The following is a 19,872-nucleotide window of genomic DNA, read 5'->3' as shown; positions in this document are numbered from 1 at the left end:
GCTTAGGGCAAGATTTGTGATGTACAGCTTTTGTCAAAAGTATGGAACCAGAGGGATTTGCTGCTGTGCAGACCTATGCGAAACCTGGTCACATCTTAAGGGATCTTAGTAGATGTCACAAACCTGAATTGGAAATGTGCGTGGGTGCGAAAACTGCTGCATATAAAGCTGTTTGCTACTTTTTCAGTCATACGTTACCAGAAAAAAAAGGAAATAACTCTTGCAGGGCCCTGCGGCTATGAAATGTGAAGTTCATGTGATTTTTACTATTTCAATATTCAGCTTTAGTGCAGCAGTTGTACGCGGCTGCTGATACTTGATGTTTTGGACGGTGTGGAGGCTTTATTACGCAGATCATACAGCTCTTAGAAAAGTACGCAATATCTACCTTTTAAATTCATACGTTTCTCACTTACTTGTGTTAATTGCAGTGCACTGATAGATATTTTCTGAACCATCTACTGAAATTTGAATACATTTAAATCCTTGGTAGTACGTAAAATAAGTTAGGCAACTGAAACGCATGACAGTTAGCGTGACTTCTGAGAAGGAATCGATAATGTGACATTTTCGTTCCAATGTATTAAACCAAAGTGTGCAAAAGCCCGTGTCGCACCAGAGATTGCACTCACATGCACGCCGTTGTGAAACGTGTAGCTGCGCCACTTTGGGCTCCTTGTGGCAAAAGCCAAGAACAACGGAAAAAAACGGTGAGCAGTTGAAGAGAGCCGCGTAAACCGCATGCACTTCGAATTACAAACGCACAGTTCTGCCTTTTGTTTTCGCGCTTGGAATAAAGGCAGCCCTGCATGAATAACTTCCTAGATGGCTTCTTTGCAGCCTCTTTCACTTATGTAGAGGTTGTGACTCGTCACAAGAGGCATAAAAATGGCAGGGTTTTAACGTAGTTAACCAAATAGACGTTGCGAAAGCGTGTCTTTAAACTGATTGGCTTGCTGGGCCATCGGCCCGACTGGCCGCAATATTAGACTCAGGTTAAGCGGATGTGATCTGCTCGCGCCGCCACGTGTTTGAATCCCGGTCGCGGCAATAATTATTTATTTTACTTCTTTACTCAAGGTCGAGGCTTTATCGGTGAAATGGATTTTGCAGGTTTGGGCATGAAGTACAACTTTCGCTCCAAAATTTCACATCTAACTCAAGCAACCACTTAGCAAATGCAAGCGTGCCAGGAGGAGATCTCGCTGCAGCACTGTAGCTACTATATTTGGAAGTATGTGAAACTTTATCGGAGCTTTACGTGAAGCATGGGGCAAGCGATCTGTTTCCAAGCAGCAAACTGCCACGTTATATGTATTTCATTGATGACAGCGTACCCTAAGCGCCCAGGAGGGCATTACGTACGATAGCAGGGGGGGGGGGGGGGGGTTACTGAAGAAAAAACAGGATCATTGGAAGCGCATTCTTGCGCTTGTAGGTATGTCATACGTACAATAAGAAACAGATTTCAATCCTGCGCTCGGTACGTTTCCCGCAGCCGGTGAGACCTTTGTAGCGAGCAGGGAACACGTCGAGTCGCCTACTAATTTTTGGCCAACAATAACACTGTCCACATTGGCCTCGCAACGAGGGACGTGTGTGCCTGTAACTGGACGGTTGCGATGATGTAGCACGAGGAGCATTTAATACAGATGGGGTTTCCAATTGGGAAGTCTGGTCGCGCAATATGTGTAGCAATTTGGGCGCATCTCCGCAGTAGGGATGCGTAAAAATATGAAGTTGTTTAGCACCACAACACAAATATTACGCTCACGCCTCAGTGACAGAAGAAAATACTATTAATTTTTAATACAGTAATTCCTTAGGGATCCCTGCTGCTATCGACATCGCTGTTCACGAACTTCCATTGAGCTGTGTGGTCTAAGGAAGAAGAAGTAGCAGCATGGGAGGCATGGAGTGAAGAAGCCGAGGTGTAGCAAATTTGTACATTTTTATCTCACTAACCATTCGTTCTTCTGCGCTCAGATATTTATATTTTGTGTGAAACGCCTATTCAAGCTCACATCCCCGTCGTAGATATTACTGAATGCGTAGACGCTGCGTATGAGCGCATTTTTGACATGTGCGATTTTGACACCATCAGGGCTCAACGGTTGCCAGCGGTAGCCATTGAGTGATGATAGGTCATCTTTGTAGAATAGAATCTGCTAGTATTTTACCAGAGGAGCCTATAATAACGGACTTTTTGGGCTGCTGACATGAATGTTCATTACAGAAAATGGACAAAATCTTAAAAATTTGCTTTCTGATGAACTGGAAAATGGAAATTTTTGCTATCATACATGGTGAATATTCAGATCGAGCCTGGAAATGATCATGCGGATGTCGGCGAACAGCAACCGGACCAAGCGAATAGCGAGAAGAAATGCTCGCCTGACCTTACGCTTTTATTCTTTTTTTGTACCTCTCTCCTCCTCTTGTGAGCTGTGAGCATCGACACTGAGCTGCAAGAAACGACCGGGTTAGTTACACTGAAACTCGCGCACCGCCGCTCGTGCAGCACGTGTGGCGCACCCTCGACGCTCGGATCAATGCAGCGTGTTTGTCTGTGTTTTCTTGAGGAAGCGTATTTGGTGTGCTGATAATCAGCTTCTGCTTTCTCCCCGACCGAGAGATATGCCGAACTCATAAGCCTATGGATGAGAGGGAATTGCCGGTCACCTGTAGGGAACAGCATTCGGTCAAGACACAGACACGACAACATTGTGTTCCACTTTATGAATTCTTCTATAGCAAACAACTGGTTTGAAAAGAACCGCAAGTGAGATGCAGTGTGCCGCGCGCAAGCTTAGAGATTTGCCGACCTTCGCGCTGGGTGTTACGGAAGTGCTTCGTGAAGCTCGATAGAGGAGGGCGTTATGGATTCGAGGAAAGCCTTTATCTTGACCACAGACGCCTTCCAGGAACGCTACGCAAGTTTTGAATATGTGAGCTGTTGACGTGACGTACACAAGCTAAAACACAAACCTGGCAGGAACAAGAACGCGGAGGTATGATACAAAACGCATGGTAAACAGGAGCGAGGGGCGTCTTTTGTGGAAACTGCAAGTTTATCTATCCCTTACAAAGTAAAAAAGGCTTCTTTAGAGGTCTCCACACTGCAAAATAAGAAATTTTTTCGTTAATTTCTTTCTTGTCGGTTGCGGTTACCAAAACTGTCCCACTAGCATTTTACACCCATTGAGCCCTGATGTCCGATTTTGACACCATACCTGTAAATCGATTAATACTCGCACCACTAGCTTTAAAGTTTTACTGCGTGGTTATGGGTCCTTAGGCATTGTAAAAACGCGGAGCAAAAAAATCTACGGCCGAAATAAAAATCCAGGGCCGAAAGGGTTAAAACCCCACGACTCTTTTTGCCCGTGATTGAGTACAACGCAAGCTAATTTAATACATGCGCACTCACTCATATGCTGCTGGATTGCTGAAGCGAGTATCCCACAGCTCATTCGATGTTTTCTTGATTGCATCAATAAAATACAGCAGGACTACATCGTCTTCAGCGTCAGTAGAAGTCACTCGTATTGGTACCTGCAAAAAAAAAAAGACGCATTGCTGAAGCTACTCCTCATTTGGAGATATCGAAAGAGCACTGCGGTACAGGAATCAGTGTGCAGGCCTCTAGTAGTGGGTTTCAAATCAGAATCAGAATTATGTTTATTTGACATCATGACAATGTTAGGTGCGCCGCCAAAAGCCAGTGAAAAGGCCACAGTAACTTGGATCCAAGTACTGTCAGCAAAAAAAAAAAACAATTTCGGCAACATTACATTTCACGTACTTGAGATATCATTGTCGTCTCATGCTATATGAGACGACAAGCCGTTAACCTTAGTAACGGCTTTTCAGGAGCGCATAGAGTACATCGAAGACGCCCTTGTTTTGGCGGCTCCTCATGCTCCCAGCACCCACTACGTACACGGTCATAGTATACTAGTTGTAGCATACGTATACGGTCATAGTGACTTTGACTAGTCATAGTGGTTGGTTACCAATATGGCTAGTCAATCATAGTGGTTGCACTTTCTAATAATAAAAAACTTAACAAATGGTGGCGTACTTACGTCACATTTCAAATCTGTAACTGGGTCCTTGTACTTTGGCAAAATGCCTATATGCATGGCCCGTCCTCCCTGGAAAAAACCAAAAGCAAGCTTGTCGGATGAATATCTTCTTACACTGGGTCTACGAATACGTGTTTTGTCTGAAAGTTTCAAACGAAAGCCCATAAATATGTGTCTTGAGAAGGTGAGAGTACGCAAGCGCCTGCAGTACTGGTCAGTGGTCGATCTCATCTCGCAGCCCGGGAACACCTAATGACAAGGAAATTAATCATCTCGTCTTTTATTCGGCGTAATAATTTTTGTCCCGGCAATAAAGCTTTGAGTGGACAGTAGAAGTGTGTGTGTCATCCTCTTTCCTTGGTCTTCCTTTGTTTATGCTAAAAACAAACAGAATAAGCTTAGCCACGCCCACTGCAGAATAAAGGTTTCTCCCTACATTCCTCCAATGAACCGTGGCACCTGATATTCGCAAACTTCCTGATCTCCTCCGCTTGCCAGACCGTCTGACACCTCCGGCTACGCTTGACATCTCTCAGAATCTATCGGTTAGAGCACCGGTTATCTTGCCTTCGCATTACTTGCCATGCGAAAACCCATTTCTTCTTGATTACGGCTACATATGTCGTTAGCTGGTGTTGGTTCCCTAACCAGCTCTGCTCTCTTCTGCCTCTTAACTTTGCACATTTTCCTTTCCATTGCCCGCGACGTTGTCCTCAATCTAAGTTGAACCATTATCGTTAGCCTCCAGGTTTCTACACACAGGCGAGTACCAGTAAGCTACCACTGTTTTGTAAAGCAGAAAGTTGGGCTAGTTGGTAACGACCCGTTAAAAAACGGCGCACTGTTACACATTTTCCTACGGAGGGATATTGGTAAGCTGCTATCTATCACCTGAGAGTGTTTTCCAATTGCACTCTAAAGCATTCACATCCTATTGGTTTTATCACGCTCGTGGTCTCGACCTGTGATCACTGCCTGTGCTAAGCAGTTGCACTCCCTTGCCATTTCCATAGCTTCGGTGCTCAATGTAAACTGCTTTTCGACGCATTAAATAACGTCACAGGGCGTACTGCTCTTGATATTACCTGAAAAGTTCAGCTCTATTCTAATGATTCTGTAATTGATTATGACATTGAAAGTTTATCTCATGCAGTACACCCACAGCTCCACTTGGATGCGCTTTTTCCAAATGCAAACTCTATTTGAATAATTAAAAATGCCACTTCGTCGCATTCATTTCACACCATACACCGATTCCGACCCAATTCTCTTAAACAGCGGTCATTTGCAAAAAAAAAAAAAGCATTAATATATGCACCGTGACGTAGCTTCTCATCTAACTTTTCAATGGACGAGGTAACCCAATGCGTGAGATCCAGAAGTTACAGAATGCTTAATTTTATCACAACATTCAATTAAGTACTGTGTAATGTAAAAAAAATGTATTTCACTGGAGTGAAACCGATTCTTGAACATGCCTCTATACTGTGAGACCCGCATTTGCTTACTTACGCGATAAAGTTATCGGGCCAAAAACAATGCTGCTAGATTGGCGTCTGCTTAGTATAACTTTTTAACCAGTGTCCACTTCTTAACGACTATCTTACTTACGATCCCTTGTCCAAGCCCAGGAAGTACTTCGGGTTGGAAATGATGCATTGAGTCTATTTTCGAATGCTGCGCATTAGCAGCGACCAGTATGTGCTCTAACCTCAATTTTTATCTAGCCCACGTAATAATAATGAAAAATCCCTGGAATTGAATGCCAGACAGAAATATTCAACAGCTCATTTTTTTTCCAATGATGATCGATGATTTGCACAAGTTACATAGTGGAATTCTTGAAAGCTGCACTGTAAGTACGTTCCTCGCATTCATATCCGGTGTGTAATCTGAGGCTCAGTTGTCTTCTATGTGTGTCCTTTTAGTGCGAAAGCACCATTCACCGCATAACATCAAAAATGCGAGTGTGGGGTGAAGGCCGTGAAGAAAGTCCGTGAAGAGGGAAATTGAGAGAGAGAGAAAAAACGAGACTTTGAATAAGGGTTGCCTTGACCGACCAGGAGAAAGAAAATAACTACTGTCGCAACTGGTTTTTGAACCCGCAGCGACGCGAACAGATCTGATAAGCTGGCCACTGCACGAGAGCAGTAACCTATCCCCGCAGCCGATTACGTGCCCTGTTAAACTGCAAGAAATCCTCTAGCGATACGGATAGCACGTCGTCGTCTTCATCAACTTCCATCGGTGCGCAATCGCGAAAGGAATGGAAACCCGCTCTCGATCGCACTTTTAGGTGTGTGGCATTGATTGCCACCTGCAATAACCTACTTTCGCTTAATATTTCTTGGCTAGGAATGCTAAACTACCAGCAATTGTTTTCCTTATCTGTTTCTTGTCATTGAACTTTATTTCTTTGCCTTACCTGCATACGATAAGGTTTTGTAATTCGACCCTGCTATAATGCCTTTAGCAGTGCGGCACATTGTGATAAATAAATAAAATGAAGGGTGTATGAATATTCGAAGTGTGCCAAATAGAGAACCCAATTTTCTTCGGAATCAAATAATGTAGGTTCAAAATCATTTATTCGAAATGAAACAATCCGTACCTCAAATGTTCAAAAAGTTTCTAATAACTGACTCGAACTTCACATAGGGGACGCCGCCTTTTTTTCTCGAGACGACCGCTTCAAAAACAGGACCTCGTCCGACGCCGCACAGCGCACTGCCGTGTTGCGTCTGTGAATGAAGGAGTGTCCAGCGTCGCGGCGTGTTCCGTACATGTGTCAGCGTTCATAATGTTTGCACACAAGGGCTTAAATATTGAGCGATGCAATAGGCTTGAGCCAGGTTTTGGAAACCCCGCCTTCAAGACAGGCATTGGAAGCCATGGTTCAAGCTATCATCCTTGGGAACAACTGATACTTAGCGCTAGTTTGTTCGCTGTCATCAACAGCAGGAAAAGGTAATTTTCCTATCCATATGACATGGCGGTCACAGTCTTAATATACTGACTCCTTACTGCATGTCCCGTATTGCAGATCAGTGATTCGTCTTTCGACAAAGCTCTACCGCTTTAGTTCCACGACTTTCCGTGCCGCAGCTACCGCTACCCTGCTTAGAACGAATATCCGTTCCATTCTAATGTTCCAAATGTAGCCAATAGGCAGATATAAATGCGATCTGGATTCTGCTCGGCTTCTCCACCGTTCGATTTGTATCCTATTCCGTTTTTAACGGCACTATTTCATTGGGTACCAAAGCTATCCTGTTAGAAAAACTACTAATCGCAACCCCAACCTGTAGGAGTGTAGGGGCATTTTAGTGAGAGGGGGGGGGGATGTTGCTGAGTTCAGTATCTGATGTTAATTCCTTTCTCTCACTACCTGTCAAATTATAGCAAGTGCATAGTACCACGCATTTTTCGTGGAGGTGTTCAAAGGATATCCAAAAGGATAATGGCTTACATATGTTGTCAGCACGTAGGTCTTGAAATAGTCAGTTTTAGCCGCCTGTCCGGGTATCAGGGGCTCTATTCCTTCAATGAATGCCTTCATGTACTTTCGGTAAATGTCCACCACAGCGGTGCCCTGCAACCAGAAATTGGCAGTACAAAGAAACACAAACCCCTGCGTGAAAAAGTAGAATACATTGCTTCCTTGCTTGGAATCTTGTTACCTCCGCTGTGAATGTGCCAGCATTATTGTGCTTCAATCCCGTCCTTTAGCATTTGAAATAAATCTGCCCTCCTTTGTTGATAATTGAATATTTTCGCGTTGTGTAAATTCCTGTCCCTGTGTTCTTACAGATAACAGAAAACAAAGACTTAAAGGTATCGAAGCCCACGGATGTTTACTGTCTGGTAGCATGTTCGACGCGCAGCGCTAAGTGCTGCTTTTCTATAACGCATATGCTTGCAACACATGCCAAAATATGCGATGCACGTATGTAAAGAAAGCCCACCATCGCCGTAGCAACATAAACGCTATTCCAGGTGACGAAAATAACATGGCTCCGGAACGTCATGAAAGGGCAGTTGGCTGCAATTTCCAGCATTTAGGCATCCCCAACATTGAGTAGGTTCAAAAAACGAGAGTAATTACGCATTACTATTCACCGTTCAGAGGCGGTACGGCTGAAAATTTTCATATTTCACAGAAATTTAGTAGTTGAAGTAGCATACATCCTGGTCCAATAATCTAACCCCGGGACCACGGTCTATACAAAGAAGTCACTGTGCCATCTACACTTACCAGGATGGTAGAAAATGGTCGGACAAGGCCGAATTGATTTATGATTTGAAGTGGGACTGCCGTTATTCCATTGTTGTTAGGGAACCGCGCAGGTGCAGAGGATTTTTATCAGTGTCCACACAAGCTCAACGATATACTCCCCGTTGGGAAAAAAACAGCGCTGAGACGAGGGACAAGGAAAGAAGAAGACAACAGGACCGGCGCTGACTATCAACTGAATGTTTATTAGAAACAACAGTCATGAACTGCTACAGAGGGGGTGCTCACGCGCGAGTCACTGTTTTTGTGGATATGAAACGCTTCACTGATTTCCCTTGTTAGTTTATTTTTGTGCTTTTACAGGAGCCTAGATTCATTAAAAATCGGGGTACATGATTTTTCAGAAAAATCAGGTTGGTTATTCCGAGGACAGTTCCTCTAATGCAAAATCATGTACCCCCAATTTTAAAGAACCTAGGATCCTGTACAAGCACAAAGATAGACTAATAATGGCAATGAGTGAAGCGTTTCATATCCACAAAAACAGTGACTCATGCATGAGCACCCCCTCTGTTAACAGTTCATGACTGTGAACTAAAGTATCTCGATCCAGGTGATTGATGTATCACTATAGCTTTTGGTGTTGCCATGCGCTGTTGGTTGTCGATTGAGTATATATTGTGTGTTGTTTCTAATAAACTTTCAGTTGATAGTCAGCGCTGGTCCTGTTGTCTTCTTCTTTATTTGTCCCTCGTCTCAGCGCTGTTTTTTTTGCCAGCAGTATGTACGAACTAGCTCAACTCTTCGTTTTATTTATATACTCCCCCACAAGCTGTCCTTAGCCGTTTATCTCACACTGAGTGAATGCTTCTGAGCAACTACTCCCTTATTTTAAATTTATAAGGTATGTAATCTGCGGCTTTCAACTAATTTAGCCCGAAGCGGGCGTACAAGCTCACAACGCCACCGACCGGGTGGCACTACAGGCGTGTCTCTGCAGTGCCTGGCCGGAAGCAGCAAGCAGCGGTCTATGAGAGTATGAAGGGGCACAAGATAACTGACCACGAAACTTTCCACCAAAGGCGCATGCCACACAAATCGAAAACACTTACAAACGCAGTCATATAACCAAAATAAAAGGAAGCGGACCTCGTCACTAAAGGCGCGGAGAGTTGTGCAGCCTGTCGTATCGTTGCAACGCCCCGACGGAACAGCGCGTAGTTTAACTTTGCCTTCTTTCTCCCCCGACATGTTGGGGAAGCGGGAATTTTCTACCACTCTTATGCCAACGCGAGCTGAGGCTAAAAGGAAGGCTTGCACCTTAATGAACCACTGAATAGCACACTCAATCGAGGCGAATAGAAACGCGCCGAATTTCGATGGCTTTCTTTTCACTTTTCCCATCAAACTCAGCTTCGAAATGCATGCAAATGCATCAGCTCTTTGGCCATCGATCTCAAGCTTTGCACTTGGAATAAGGTTGGCGTAAGTACGAGAAGTACGGGTAAGATTGCCTTCAGCAGTATAAATCCGAAAGCCTTGCGATATTCCTCATAGCATGCCCTCATGTTGCGTGCGGATGTTCACTTGGCTTATGTGTGCGACAACCAGCACACTAAAGCGATAATCAGCAATATTATTCGGGCTTTAACGTTTGAGCAGTTTTCCCGACACTCCAACAGCTTCGATGAAGGGACTAGAACGGACGTTTTTGCTTGCGACTGATACATTTAAGTGAACCAAAAGTGAATGTGCTGAGAATCAAAGAAAAACAGGAAAGGCATTTGAATTCAGGGCAAAAAACGCATTTTGTTGCGGTCGGAACTGAGGCGGGACCAAACACCTGGGCGGCCGAATGGCCACAAAACTTATCGGCTGAACAGTTGTCATCTAGATCAGTTCGTACACGGTCTTGAACAAATAAACTAAACAAACGACGGACAGAGAAGGAACGAGGCGCACACTGAGATAGTCGCAGTATGTTCCTCGTCTCTTCTCTGTCCTCCTTCCTTTGACTGGTTTATTTTTTGAAGACTCATAGCTGTCAGCATGCTGTTTATGTACATTAGGTGCCGTCCGCCTCCGATCACACCTTTGCTCCGCGTCCTCTTCCTCAGCATTTCAGCATCGGCGTACATTTTCCCGTCATCTTTTCAGCACTGGCACGCGGTGCAAACTAACGCCACGATTTTACACCGGCTCCTTTGGACAGCAAAGCGCTGCTATTATTGGCAATATTCTTCTGCAGAGTGTTTCGCTGTTTGTGTGGCGGAATCATGGCTCCGCGAAAACTAGGACCTTCTTATGTACACACGGAAGAGTGATGGCACGATGATGGGATTATTGAAGACTCCAAATAAAGTGAAGGACGATCTAGGGACGGTCACTCTCCGCTAGCCAACGTTTCGACACAAATATCTGTCCATCATTGAAAGGGGTTTAATAGGGCCTTCGCAGGCGCGTGAGGGGGTTGAAGGCGTGAGGAGAAGAGAGCGGCGAGGTGGCGAAAGTAAAGTTGATAAAGCTGTTGTTAAGTGAGCCGGGACTGCGAAAGGTGGTATGGCAAAGAGGAAGTCGAGTTGACATAAGAGTGCGAGAAAAAGAAAAAAAATTGGACCTCGGACCCAATTTCCAAAAAGACCGCATTACAGAGAAGAAAACAAGTCCTCTTGTCGAAATGTATGCTAGCGGACTGATGCTATCCGGCTATCATTGCTCAGTTTGTTTCCGCTTTTGTAAAGCAAGTACTCAGATAGATTTTAATAACGTTGAGCGCTATAAAGTGTATTAAATAATTTTATCGCTCTTTGGTTCTCCTGGTGAAATGTTCTGATGTACAGTCTTTGTCGAAAGTAACCAGGCTGCACGTTTTTCTTCTCAGTCGTATATTAAAGTTATTATGCCAGCCCTCAAGCTATAAATCCCTGTGTGGTAAGAAGAACCCCTGTTCTCACCTTCAAAGCACTTTTTAATCTTTAGGGAAGCCGTGAGGGCTCTGTTATACGAATGAGAAGCAAACCATGCAGCCTGGTTACTTTTGACAAAGACTGTACTTCCGGTGAGGTTTCCAAAGAACCAAGGAACGGTTACATTCAGAGAGTATTCATGGGTGGTCACCAGGTTATCGGCACAGTTATCTACACTAGATTATCATGTCCCTCTCTCAGTAGCACTCCTACTTTAAAAGAGTGGACAACTTTGGCCCACCCCCTCTTATAAAGCTCAACCACTGAAGGCTTCATGACGACCTCAGGTCGTCACGAGCGATCGCAGCTTTCCCGTCATGTGCGTTTCGCTGCGTTCAAAATGGTTTCTGACATTCGTGTTTTTCCAATTAAAACATAGACGGCAGCACTTGTTCTTGCATCCGTGCCTTTATTGAATGAGTGTTTTCACTCTAGATGGCAGAAGGCGATCCTTGTGTGTAAGGCTCACCCTCTAAGCATGAGATTTTCGTGCTTCTTCGAACTAACATATAAACCGTGCAGTGCTGTATAGTGGAAGAATGTTATCCGTCGTATGATAGCGCGAGTAATCGGGATGTCGGCATCAAATTTTTTCTCTAGTGAAGATAGTGACGAGACTCTGAACAGAAACAGCAGCGGTAAGAACATCCGCAAGAAAACGAGGATGAGATGTAGCTGGTGCGAGAAGGCCTTGTGCGGAGTGCCGTGAAGAACAGTGCATTTTCTACAGTGCTATTCAAAATCAACCTTTTCTTTCTGAAGTCCCAAGCGTGCACAATAGATACTGGTTCATAAAAACATTCTGCGCATTAAAATGTATTCACAGCTATTTTCGTTTTATAAAGTTATTATTGAAGCTTTCCGCGTCAAAAAAAATTCTGCCATTTCTGGACCTTCTTCAGGGAGTCCATAATGGGTTACGAAATTTTCAAGGGTACACTTCCGCAGTCTGAGTGAGCATTGCGCCCATAAAGGGAAGCTTATCAAATTTGGCACAGAGGGTTCAGCAGGCATAGTTCGACCTGCGGCAGGTCTCTTGAGGTGCTCCTAAGCCCTGTCGCAAGAAGTATGGCTGATTTCTTAAGACCGCTGGGGTAGAAACCCAATTATCCGTGAAAAGCGTAGACATAATAATCGGTATTTTTATGTAAAGTGTCAATGTACGCTTTGTTTTGTAGCTTCTATTCCGACTCTTTGTCTAAACCATTGCTAAGTATACAGAAAAATAAAGTAGTTTTTTTTTCCATTTGAACTTACCCAGTTGGAAGCTGTCTGGAAATCTTTGAATCGCATAACCTTGGTGCTGTAATAAGGCCAGAAGGACGAGGGTTGCGTAAGTGTTGCGAGAAGCTTCGCTTTTCTTTGTTAAAAAATCAAGATATCCGGCTGCTATAAATTTTCCTTCCGGCTTCACTAATGATTAAGAACAGGCAACGCCGTTACAGTGAATTTCCAGCTAAAAATTGGTCAAAGCACGGAGCTGAACGCGGCAATTCAAAATAGCTACCTTCAGCATGCTTTCCGAGATAACGTTTTTCAACTACCAGGGAGACGATTACGAGGGAGTACACGTACCAGTTTAGCCCTTTGTTGCGCTTACTGCTTAGCATTAGCGCACTTAGATTGTCGATGATTCAAAACGGAAGGTATCTGAGCGCATACACCACTCGAATGTCTTGAGTGCTCTTGTGGCATATGCGCTTCGCCAAGATGGGAAATGTAACTTTACGTATATATACCGGTGCCCTAAGTGCCCATGCCGGGAGTAGATAGGGAGTGGGAAGGGATTAATCAAGTAAAACACAACCGATTTACAATAGAACACACAACAGCAAGGTGGCTTTGTTACCGATACTGAACATCGGGCAGTTTATATAGCTTTACTGGCAGAGGTAGCATTATACAGCGCGTCGCGATGCTGTAAAAGGAAAACATTTTATCAGAAGTGTAGCGGTACCGCAGTACACGGAGGCAGCCCGTTCAGGAAGTTAATAGCTTGAAGAAGCGAGAAATATTTATGTGTGTTCCCGCAGCTGGATTGCGAAGCAATGGAGACAACCTTGTCTGCTGCTGTAATTTCTGGCGGTTGATCTTGTACTGACCGAATTACTTCATGAATGTTAAGAAAACATGAAAGCGTAGTTGTGCTCCCACTATATAGAAACTTAACTTCTCCACTTTAACGCGCAGCAGAGGTTATTTTCTTGGAGTGTTAGTGGTTGGCTAGTTGGTTTGCATCGTTAATATTCAAAGCTGTCCTTGTTTTATTCCGAAATTTTGAAGGTGAACGTGAATACATGCTTAGAAACAGCGCAAGAAAAGACCGCTTAAGGGGAAGAGACTTTCTTTTTTCTAGCACCTGCTAAAGCCTGCAGAGCGAACATACATGAGTTGCACTTTTTCGGGAGCATGTTTTTATTGGCTAAAAGTTTCATAATATTGCAATAACTGGGCAAACAGAACGTTCTACAATTGCTTCAAGTTAAGAAGACAAAAAGTGCAGATGCTAATGCGTGCAAGCTCTGTTAACTTTTGTACTTTTCATTAAATGATCGTCATTTTTTTTACTGTGCCAGCTACTTACGCTGTATTGTGCTTACAAGAATTTCTAAACGACTGAGGTACAACTTGTCTAGAATATTTATGCATCATGCTTTATCACTGATGAATTGGCACTTGAATACCGCACCTCACAACAGCAGACGGCAGTGAAAATTATACGCGTTACAAGTAATACGTTGGCGATACTCGTGCGGAAGCATGGAAACCTGCCGAAGGCCAAAGCAAGATTAAAATTAAAATTTAATATGGATCGAATGTCTTCTGTGGCCCTAGTTTGACAGCGGTGCTTTTTTTCTTAGTGGCCTTTGCCGCTCACAGAATTACCACATTTATAATTTTCATACCCCCGCTTTGGTTTCGCGGCGATAGCACTTTTGTAGCGCCTCAATGGCTATATAAAGCGACTATATTTAGAAGACTTTTCGGAACCACGCGACGAATGGAGTATTTTTTTGTTATAATGTGCTAAAGGTTTGCTAAAGAACAATCCTTCTTGCGCTGCTTGCGTGCAAGCTTTACTGAAGGTCATGTTTAACATATCTAACACGTACGAATACCGCACCTACTGAACAGGCGACACCTTACGCTCTTTATTTATGAACTACTTATGAAGTGCGTCGGCGCTTTGAGCTGGAGAGCACCCAGACGAGCGAACAAATTTACGTCCGACCAGAAGCGCTGCTATCCAGAGCTTTGAAGACAGGGATCCATAATCAGGCAAGTAAAACTGTCTGAAACATCTGCAGTGGTCTTTGCAAGAACTACACGGTTCAGACATATTCACAATTCTGGCACATAAAGGACAGATCGTTTCAGCTAACTATAGTTCTCAAAGAGTGTGAGGAAAAGGCTGGTTTTGCACTCACAGCAATGCGACGGCCATGCCAGCTGGACAGAATTTTTCGGCCAGTTTTACGCACGACGGCAGAAACATTTCGTCCCCCATTAAGATGTAGTTGTCGTTGGGGAGATGTCGCATGCTTGGCAGATAGACTTCAGGCAGCAGCGGAGCAATGAAGGACCATGCCAGCAGCACGATATAATTGAGAACGATGTGCCTGAGGTAGGAAGTAAAGCACCAAAGAGCACGTTCAGAAGCAGATGGTGCTTTTGGGGTGAATAAGAAGTGACTGAGGAGGGCGCATGTGGTCTACGATGCAAATTTGTAATTTACGGACGGCCAAGGAACGTCGTGGGCTTTTAGACACGCCATATTGTAGTGCTGTGGATTCATTTAGACAGCCTGATCTTAGTGGGCCGGAACAGAAATATCAGCACGCGTCATTGTTTTGTTGCATTTCACCTTCACGGAAATGTAGCCATTGCGGAAGGGATCAAATCCAAAGCCTTTCACTGACGGAGAAGTGTTAATTATTGGCTAGAATGTTCGAGCATTACTCTAATTTGTGAGCGTTTCCATGAAGTTGATTTGTACCAGAGCCACAGAAAGGCCCTGCCGCGATTGCTCAGTGATTGGAGCGCTCGGCTGCCGAGTCCAAGGACACTGGTTCGGACCAGGCCGCGGCGCCCGTGTTTCCACGCAGGCAAAACGCAAGGTACCTGTGTAGTGCGCCCATAAGAACCACAGGAGGTCGAAATTGATACGGAGCCGTTCACTACGGTGTGCCTCGAAGCTCATGTCGCTTTGGTACGTTGAGCGCCTTATGCCATGCCATATACCATACCATACCATACCATACCATACCATACCATACCATACCATACCATACCATACCATACCATACCATACCACACCGTACCATGCCGTACCGTACCATACATACCATATATATCATATCACACCACACCATTTTCTCAAGGTGGCGTTAACACACATTCCGCGTAACGCGATACTATCTGCGAAATATTTCTTTTTAGCTCCTAGAACGGAAGAAATTTGTCTGTGTTTGGTGGTGCAACATTCCCATTCCTAGATTGGCTTATTTAAAAAAAAGACATTCTGAAGGCATGTACACATTCCCGTAAATACCAAAGGCCGACCACAATTGAAACACAACAATGTCGGTATTCTCTATTGCTGCGCCAAGAGGCAACTCGTCATCAGCATCAACGGCCTAACTACGTTCACTAAAGGACAAAGGCCTCTCCCACATCTCTCCAATTACCCTGTCCTGTGACAGCGCGGCCTCCTTATCCTAATCTCATCCGTACTTTCTGCCTCCTTCAGCTACGCTCTCCTTCTTTTGCAATCTTGTTATCCTTAACGACCACCCGTATCTTCCCTTCGTGTTACATTCCCTGCCCACACTCATTTATTCTTGATTCTCGGTAGGCTACCATGAACCTGTGTCTGTACATCCACTCTGCTCACTTCCTGTCATTTAAGATTGCATCCCTCATTTTGATTTAACAGTTCGCCGCGTTGTCATTAAGCAGGTTAAACCATTTTTATTAGCTCCCACGTTTTTGTCCCATAGGTTATTAACGGTACGATACAGCTCCTATGCACTGTCGAGAGCAAAAGTGGTATACTGCAAGCAGCGAGAGCCGAAGCAGCGCAAAAATGCATCACAACGGCCATTTACAGGCGGCATCTGGGATAGAGGCAGTCAATGGGAGCCCTTTATTATCTGCAGGCATGTTCCTTGGGTCGTTTCAATGCAACGTACTTCAACTTGCCAAAATGCCGAGCGGCGCCGCAGCAGAAGCGATCGGGTAGCGCTCTTTTCATTTTGTATGTTCTTTTTTTCCATGGGCGTTCGAGATACGGCATGCGAGCCGGCGTCGCTGAGCATTTTGGCGAGCTGAAGCACTTTGCATTGAAACGAGCCAAGCGACATGCCTGCCGGTAATAAATGATTCATTCCCATTGGCTTCTCGATCCCAGATGCCGCCTGTAGATGGCATTGCAATGCAGTTGTGCGTCATTCAGAACTACTCATGACTACAAAAATGAAACAAGTAAAAGGAGTAAACCGCTGGAGAGAAAAGAGGAAGCCACGAAGATGGTGGAATATGGAAATTAAGGCGGCCATCGAACATCGACGGGTGGCTTTAAAGGAACACAGAAAAGCACAGAGGGAGCAGTTATCCAAGAGGAAATAGGCCGAAATTGGAATCTTATCGACGAAAGAAACAGCAAGTGCAGGTTCTCGTGCAGGCTAAAATAAAGCAGTCCGCTGATCACTGGATGGCTGAAGTTCACGATGCTACTAAAGGGCGGACCAAGAAAATTCTGGAACCATATAAGCTGGCTCTGGAAAACGAATCAAAGATAGCAGGAGCAGATTCAAGATGCTGAGGGAAAATGTTTACAGGTAGAAGGCGGTCAGAGCCACATTATATCAGTTATAGATGAGTCATTTAGGAGAGACGATAGGGTAATCTCCCTATATGAGGCAGCAACACAGGGCAATACAATAGAGAACAGCTTAGATCTGACTAGTCTTCACTGGAAAAAGGCGGAAGCAAATGCACCTAAATCCACATCCGCAGCGATAGAAGAAATTCCAATCAAGCTGATTAATCCACTTGGCCCAATAAACAAGGAAACGCTGACAATAGCATTGGAGAAAGTCATAGCAGATAAGCAAATTTCGCACAGCTGGAGACAGAGTAGAATAAATTTGACTTAAAAAGGAAAACGAGATAAGATGAACATAAAATCCTTCTGACCGATTACGATGACATCTGTTATATATGGCTGGCAATGCAGGAAATGAAATTAAAAATGAAGTCGTGGGAAAGTAATAGGGTAATCGGAGAACTTCACACCGGGTTCGAAAGGGGTAGGCGCCTAGATGAGAGTCTGTTTGTTGTTACCCAATACACAGAAATAGCTGAGGCGGAAAAGAGACGTGTATTTAGTCTTACTGGACATAAGCGTTGCATACGACAACGTGAACAGGGAACTCCTCTGGAACATATTAAAGATCAAGGTATCGGTTATTAGGTAATTGATTTCCTGCAGGAAATAAACTGAGATAATGAAAGTTGAAATTACATATTAAAGGAAAAGAGTACGACAACTGTGGAGGCTATCTGTTAAAACCACTGCTCTTAATGCTTTATATGATAAATATGAAAAAAAAACGCTAAAAGGAAGTAATGTAGTTTATAATCTGCTGCACAGATTAGGCGGAAAGGCCTTTGAGCAAGGGCTCCCGTTTTTAATGTGTGCAGACGATATTGTATTGTTATCAGATAGCCAGGAAGATTTGCAAAATCTAGTTAATTGTTGTGGAGGCGAAGGAGACGCTCTAGGGTTCAGCTTTAGCGCAACTAATTAGTTGTGATGATTTTTAAGGATACAACTGACCAGGTGCTCACAATACAGAGCCATCAAATACCTAGAGTGGTCGAATACAAACATCTCGGAATATACAGTAGGTATACGAAGGGGAGATATACAAGTAGAAGCACGAACAGACTTTTAGGGAAAAAGGCGAAGAGGTGCCGGGATAATGAAATATAGGGCATTATCGGGGTACAACAAATATGAAGTATTGAGAGGTATTTGGAAAGGAATAATGGTGCCGGAAAACTTACTTTCGGCAATGCGGTTCTGTGCTTAAGAGCAGAAGTTCAGTCGACATTAGACGTAAATCAGAGAGCTGTTGCAAGATTACCACTAGGTGCCCACGGCCAAACCACAAACGAGGCAGTACAAGAGGATATGGGCTGGGCATCGTTCGAAGCACGGGAAGCTAAGAGTAAAATACTATATGAAGAACGCCTCAGGAACATGGATGATAACAGGTGGGCAGCTAAGGTATCTAAATACTTAACATCGTTAGAAACATCGCTAACTGACAGTGGCAGAAAAGAACTAGGAAACTAACCAGTAAGTATCCCGGACACCAGGGCGGAGAAAGGAGGAGCATTATACGACACGTTAAAAACGCGGAGGGTAAAAATTGGATTAATTCAATGGAAAAGAAGCAGAGTGTAGAACTATATCGATACTGGAAAAGGCACATCAGGAAAGAATTTTTCTATGGTAGCTCAAGAGGCAGTGCCCTACTCTTTGAAGCTAGGTCAGGGTGTCTTAGAACGGGCTGCTACAAAATGAAATACAACGAAGATGATGACACAGGTGCTGTATGTGGCAAACCTGTAGAAACAGTTGAAAACCTCATACTAAAATGTGATGGTATCCATACAGACGTCGATGCAAGCGCAGTCACTCTTCTGAGGCCCTAGGATTTAAAGATAGCAATGGTCATATAAATAAATCTGCGGGCCCCGCCGCCGTGGCTCAGTGATTACGGCTCTCGGCTGCTGACACCTAAGACTCGGGTTCGATCCCGGCCGCGGTGGCTGAATAACGATTAAGGCGAAATACTAGATGCCCGTATATTGTCCGATGTCAGTGCACGGTAAAGAACCCCAGGTGGTCGAGATTTCCAGAGCCCTTCACTACGGCGTCCTTCATAGCCTGAGTCGCTTTGGGACGTTAAACACTAACAAACCAATAAACCTAATAAATCTACGGTGGAAGTTAGCTAAAAGAAACTAGAAGATTCGTGGCTCACATGCAGAGAGGTGACATAAGGTTAGAAGTCTAAGAAAATGTATTTAAATAAAATGGCGAATTTCAATAACAATTTAAGCAGTGTTAAACAAAAATAATGAATAAAAAGCCGAGGATGGTGGCAACTGCAACGTTCAGTTTCAAAGGGGAAGCTCCTATCTTCCATCCATCCATCCATGCATCCGCCCGATTGTCCGTCGCTACTTTCCCTTTAGGCGCGGTTGAAGTGTCCACCGAGATGTGGAGATGCGAGAGCTACTGCCCCTTCATTTCCTCAAAGAGCAATTGTCGTATTAAAATTGTGACGTATCCTGAAATGACGAAGTTATTCGATTGCAAGTCGGATTTGGAAGTATATGTACTTAAACAAAACCTTGTGCTTGGCTAGTTGGTAGGTCATACTTGAAACTTGGTTCAGCGCAAAAGACGAACACAGAGAAACGAAACGTCACACACGGAGCGCTCTGTGTGTGTCGTGTCCTTTCACTGCGTTCGTCATTTGGAAGTAGTTGAGCAATCACAACTACT

The 19,872-nt window shown here is 44.2% G+C and overlaps 1 protein-coding gene across 1 annotated transcript in view; it reads right to left on the bottom strand.

Annotated features, from left to right (window-relative positions):
* LOC149343971 (uncharacterized) overlaps positions 1-19,872 on the bottom strand; it is a 92,610-nt gene that overhangs the window by 26,328 nt on the left and 46,410 nt on the right. The window contains exons 11-15 of the mRNA XM_089547116.1: positions 14,717-14,908; positions 12,546-12,591; positions 7,558-7,680; positions 4,089-4,157; positions 3,431-3,555 (exon numbers count right to left, since the gene is read on the bottom strand). Of these exons, the coding sequence (XP_089403242.1) occupies positions 3,431-3,555; positions 4,089-4,157; positions 7,558-7,680; positions 12,546-12,591; positions 14,717-14,908 (555 nt within the window). The remainder of the gene's footprint in view (positions 1-3,430; positions 3,556-4,088; positions 4,158-7,557; positions 7,681-12,545; positions 12,592-14,716; positions 14,909-19,872) is intronic.

Source organism: Amblyomma mixtum, chromosome 5 (genome assembly GCF_055824585.1).
Source record: "Amblyomma mixtum isolate Tamu chromosome 5, ASM5582458v1, whole genome shotgun sequence".
NCBI classification, from domain to species: domain Eukaryota; kingdom Metazoa; phylum Arthropoda; class Arachnida; order Ixodida; family Ixodidae; genus Amblyomma; species Amblyomma mixtum.
The sequence above is the reverse complement of the archived record's forward strand: the minus strand, read 5'-3'. Positions and strand labels throughout refer to the sequence as shown.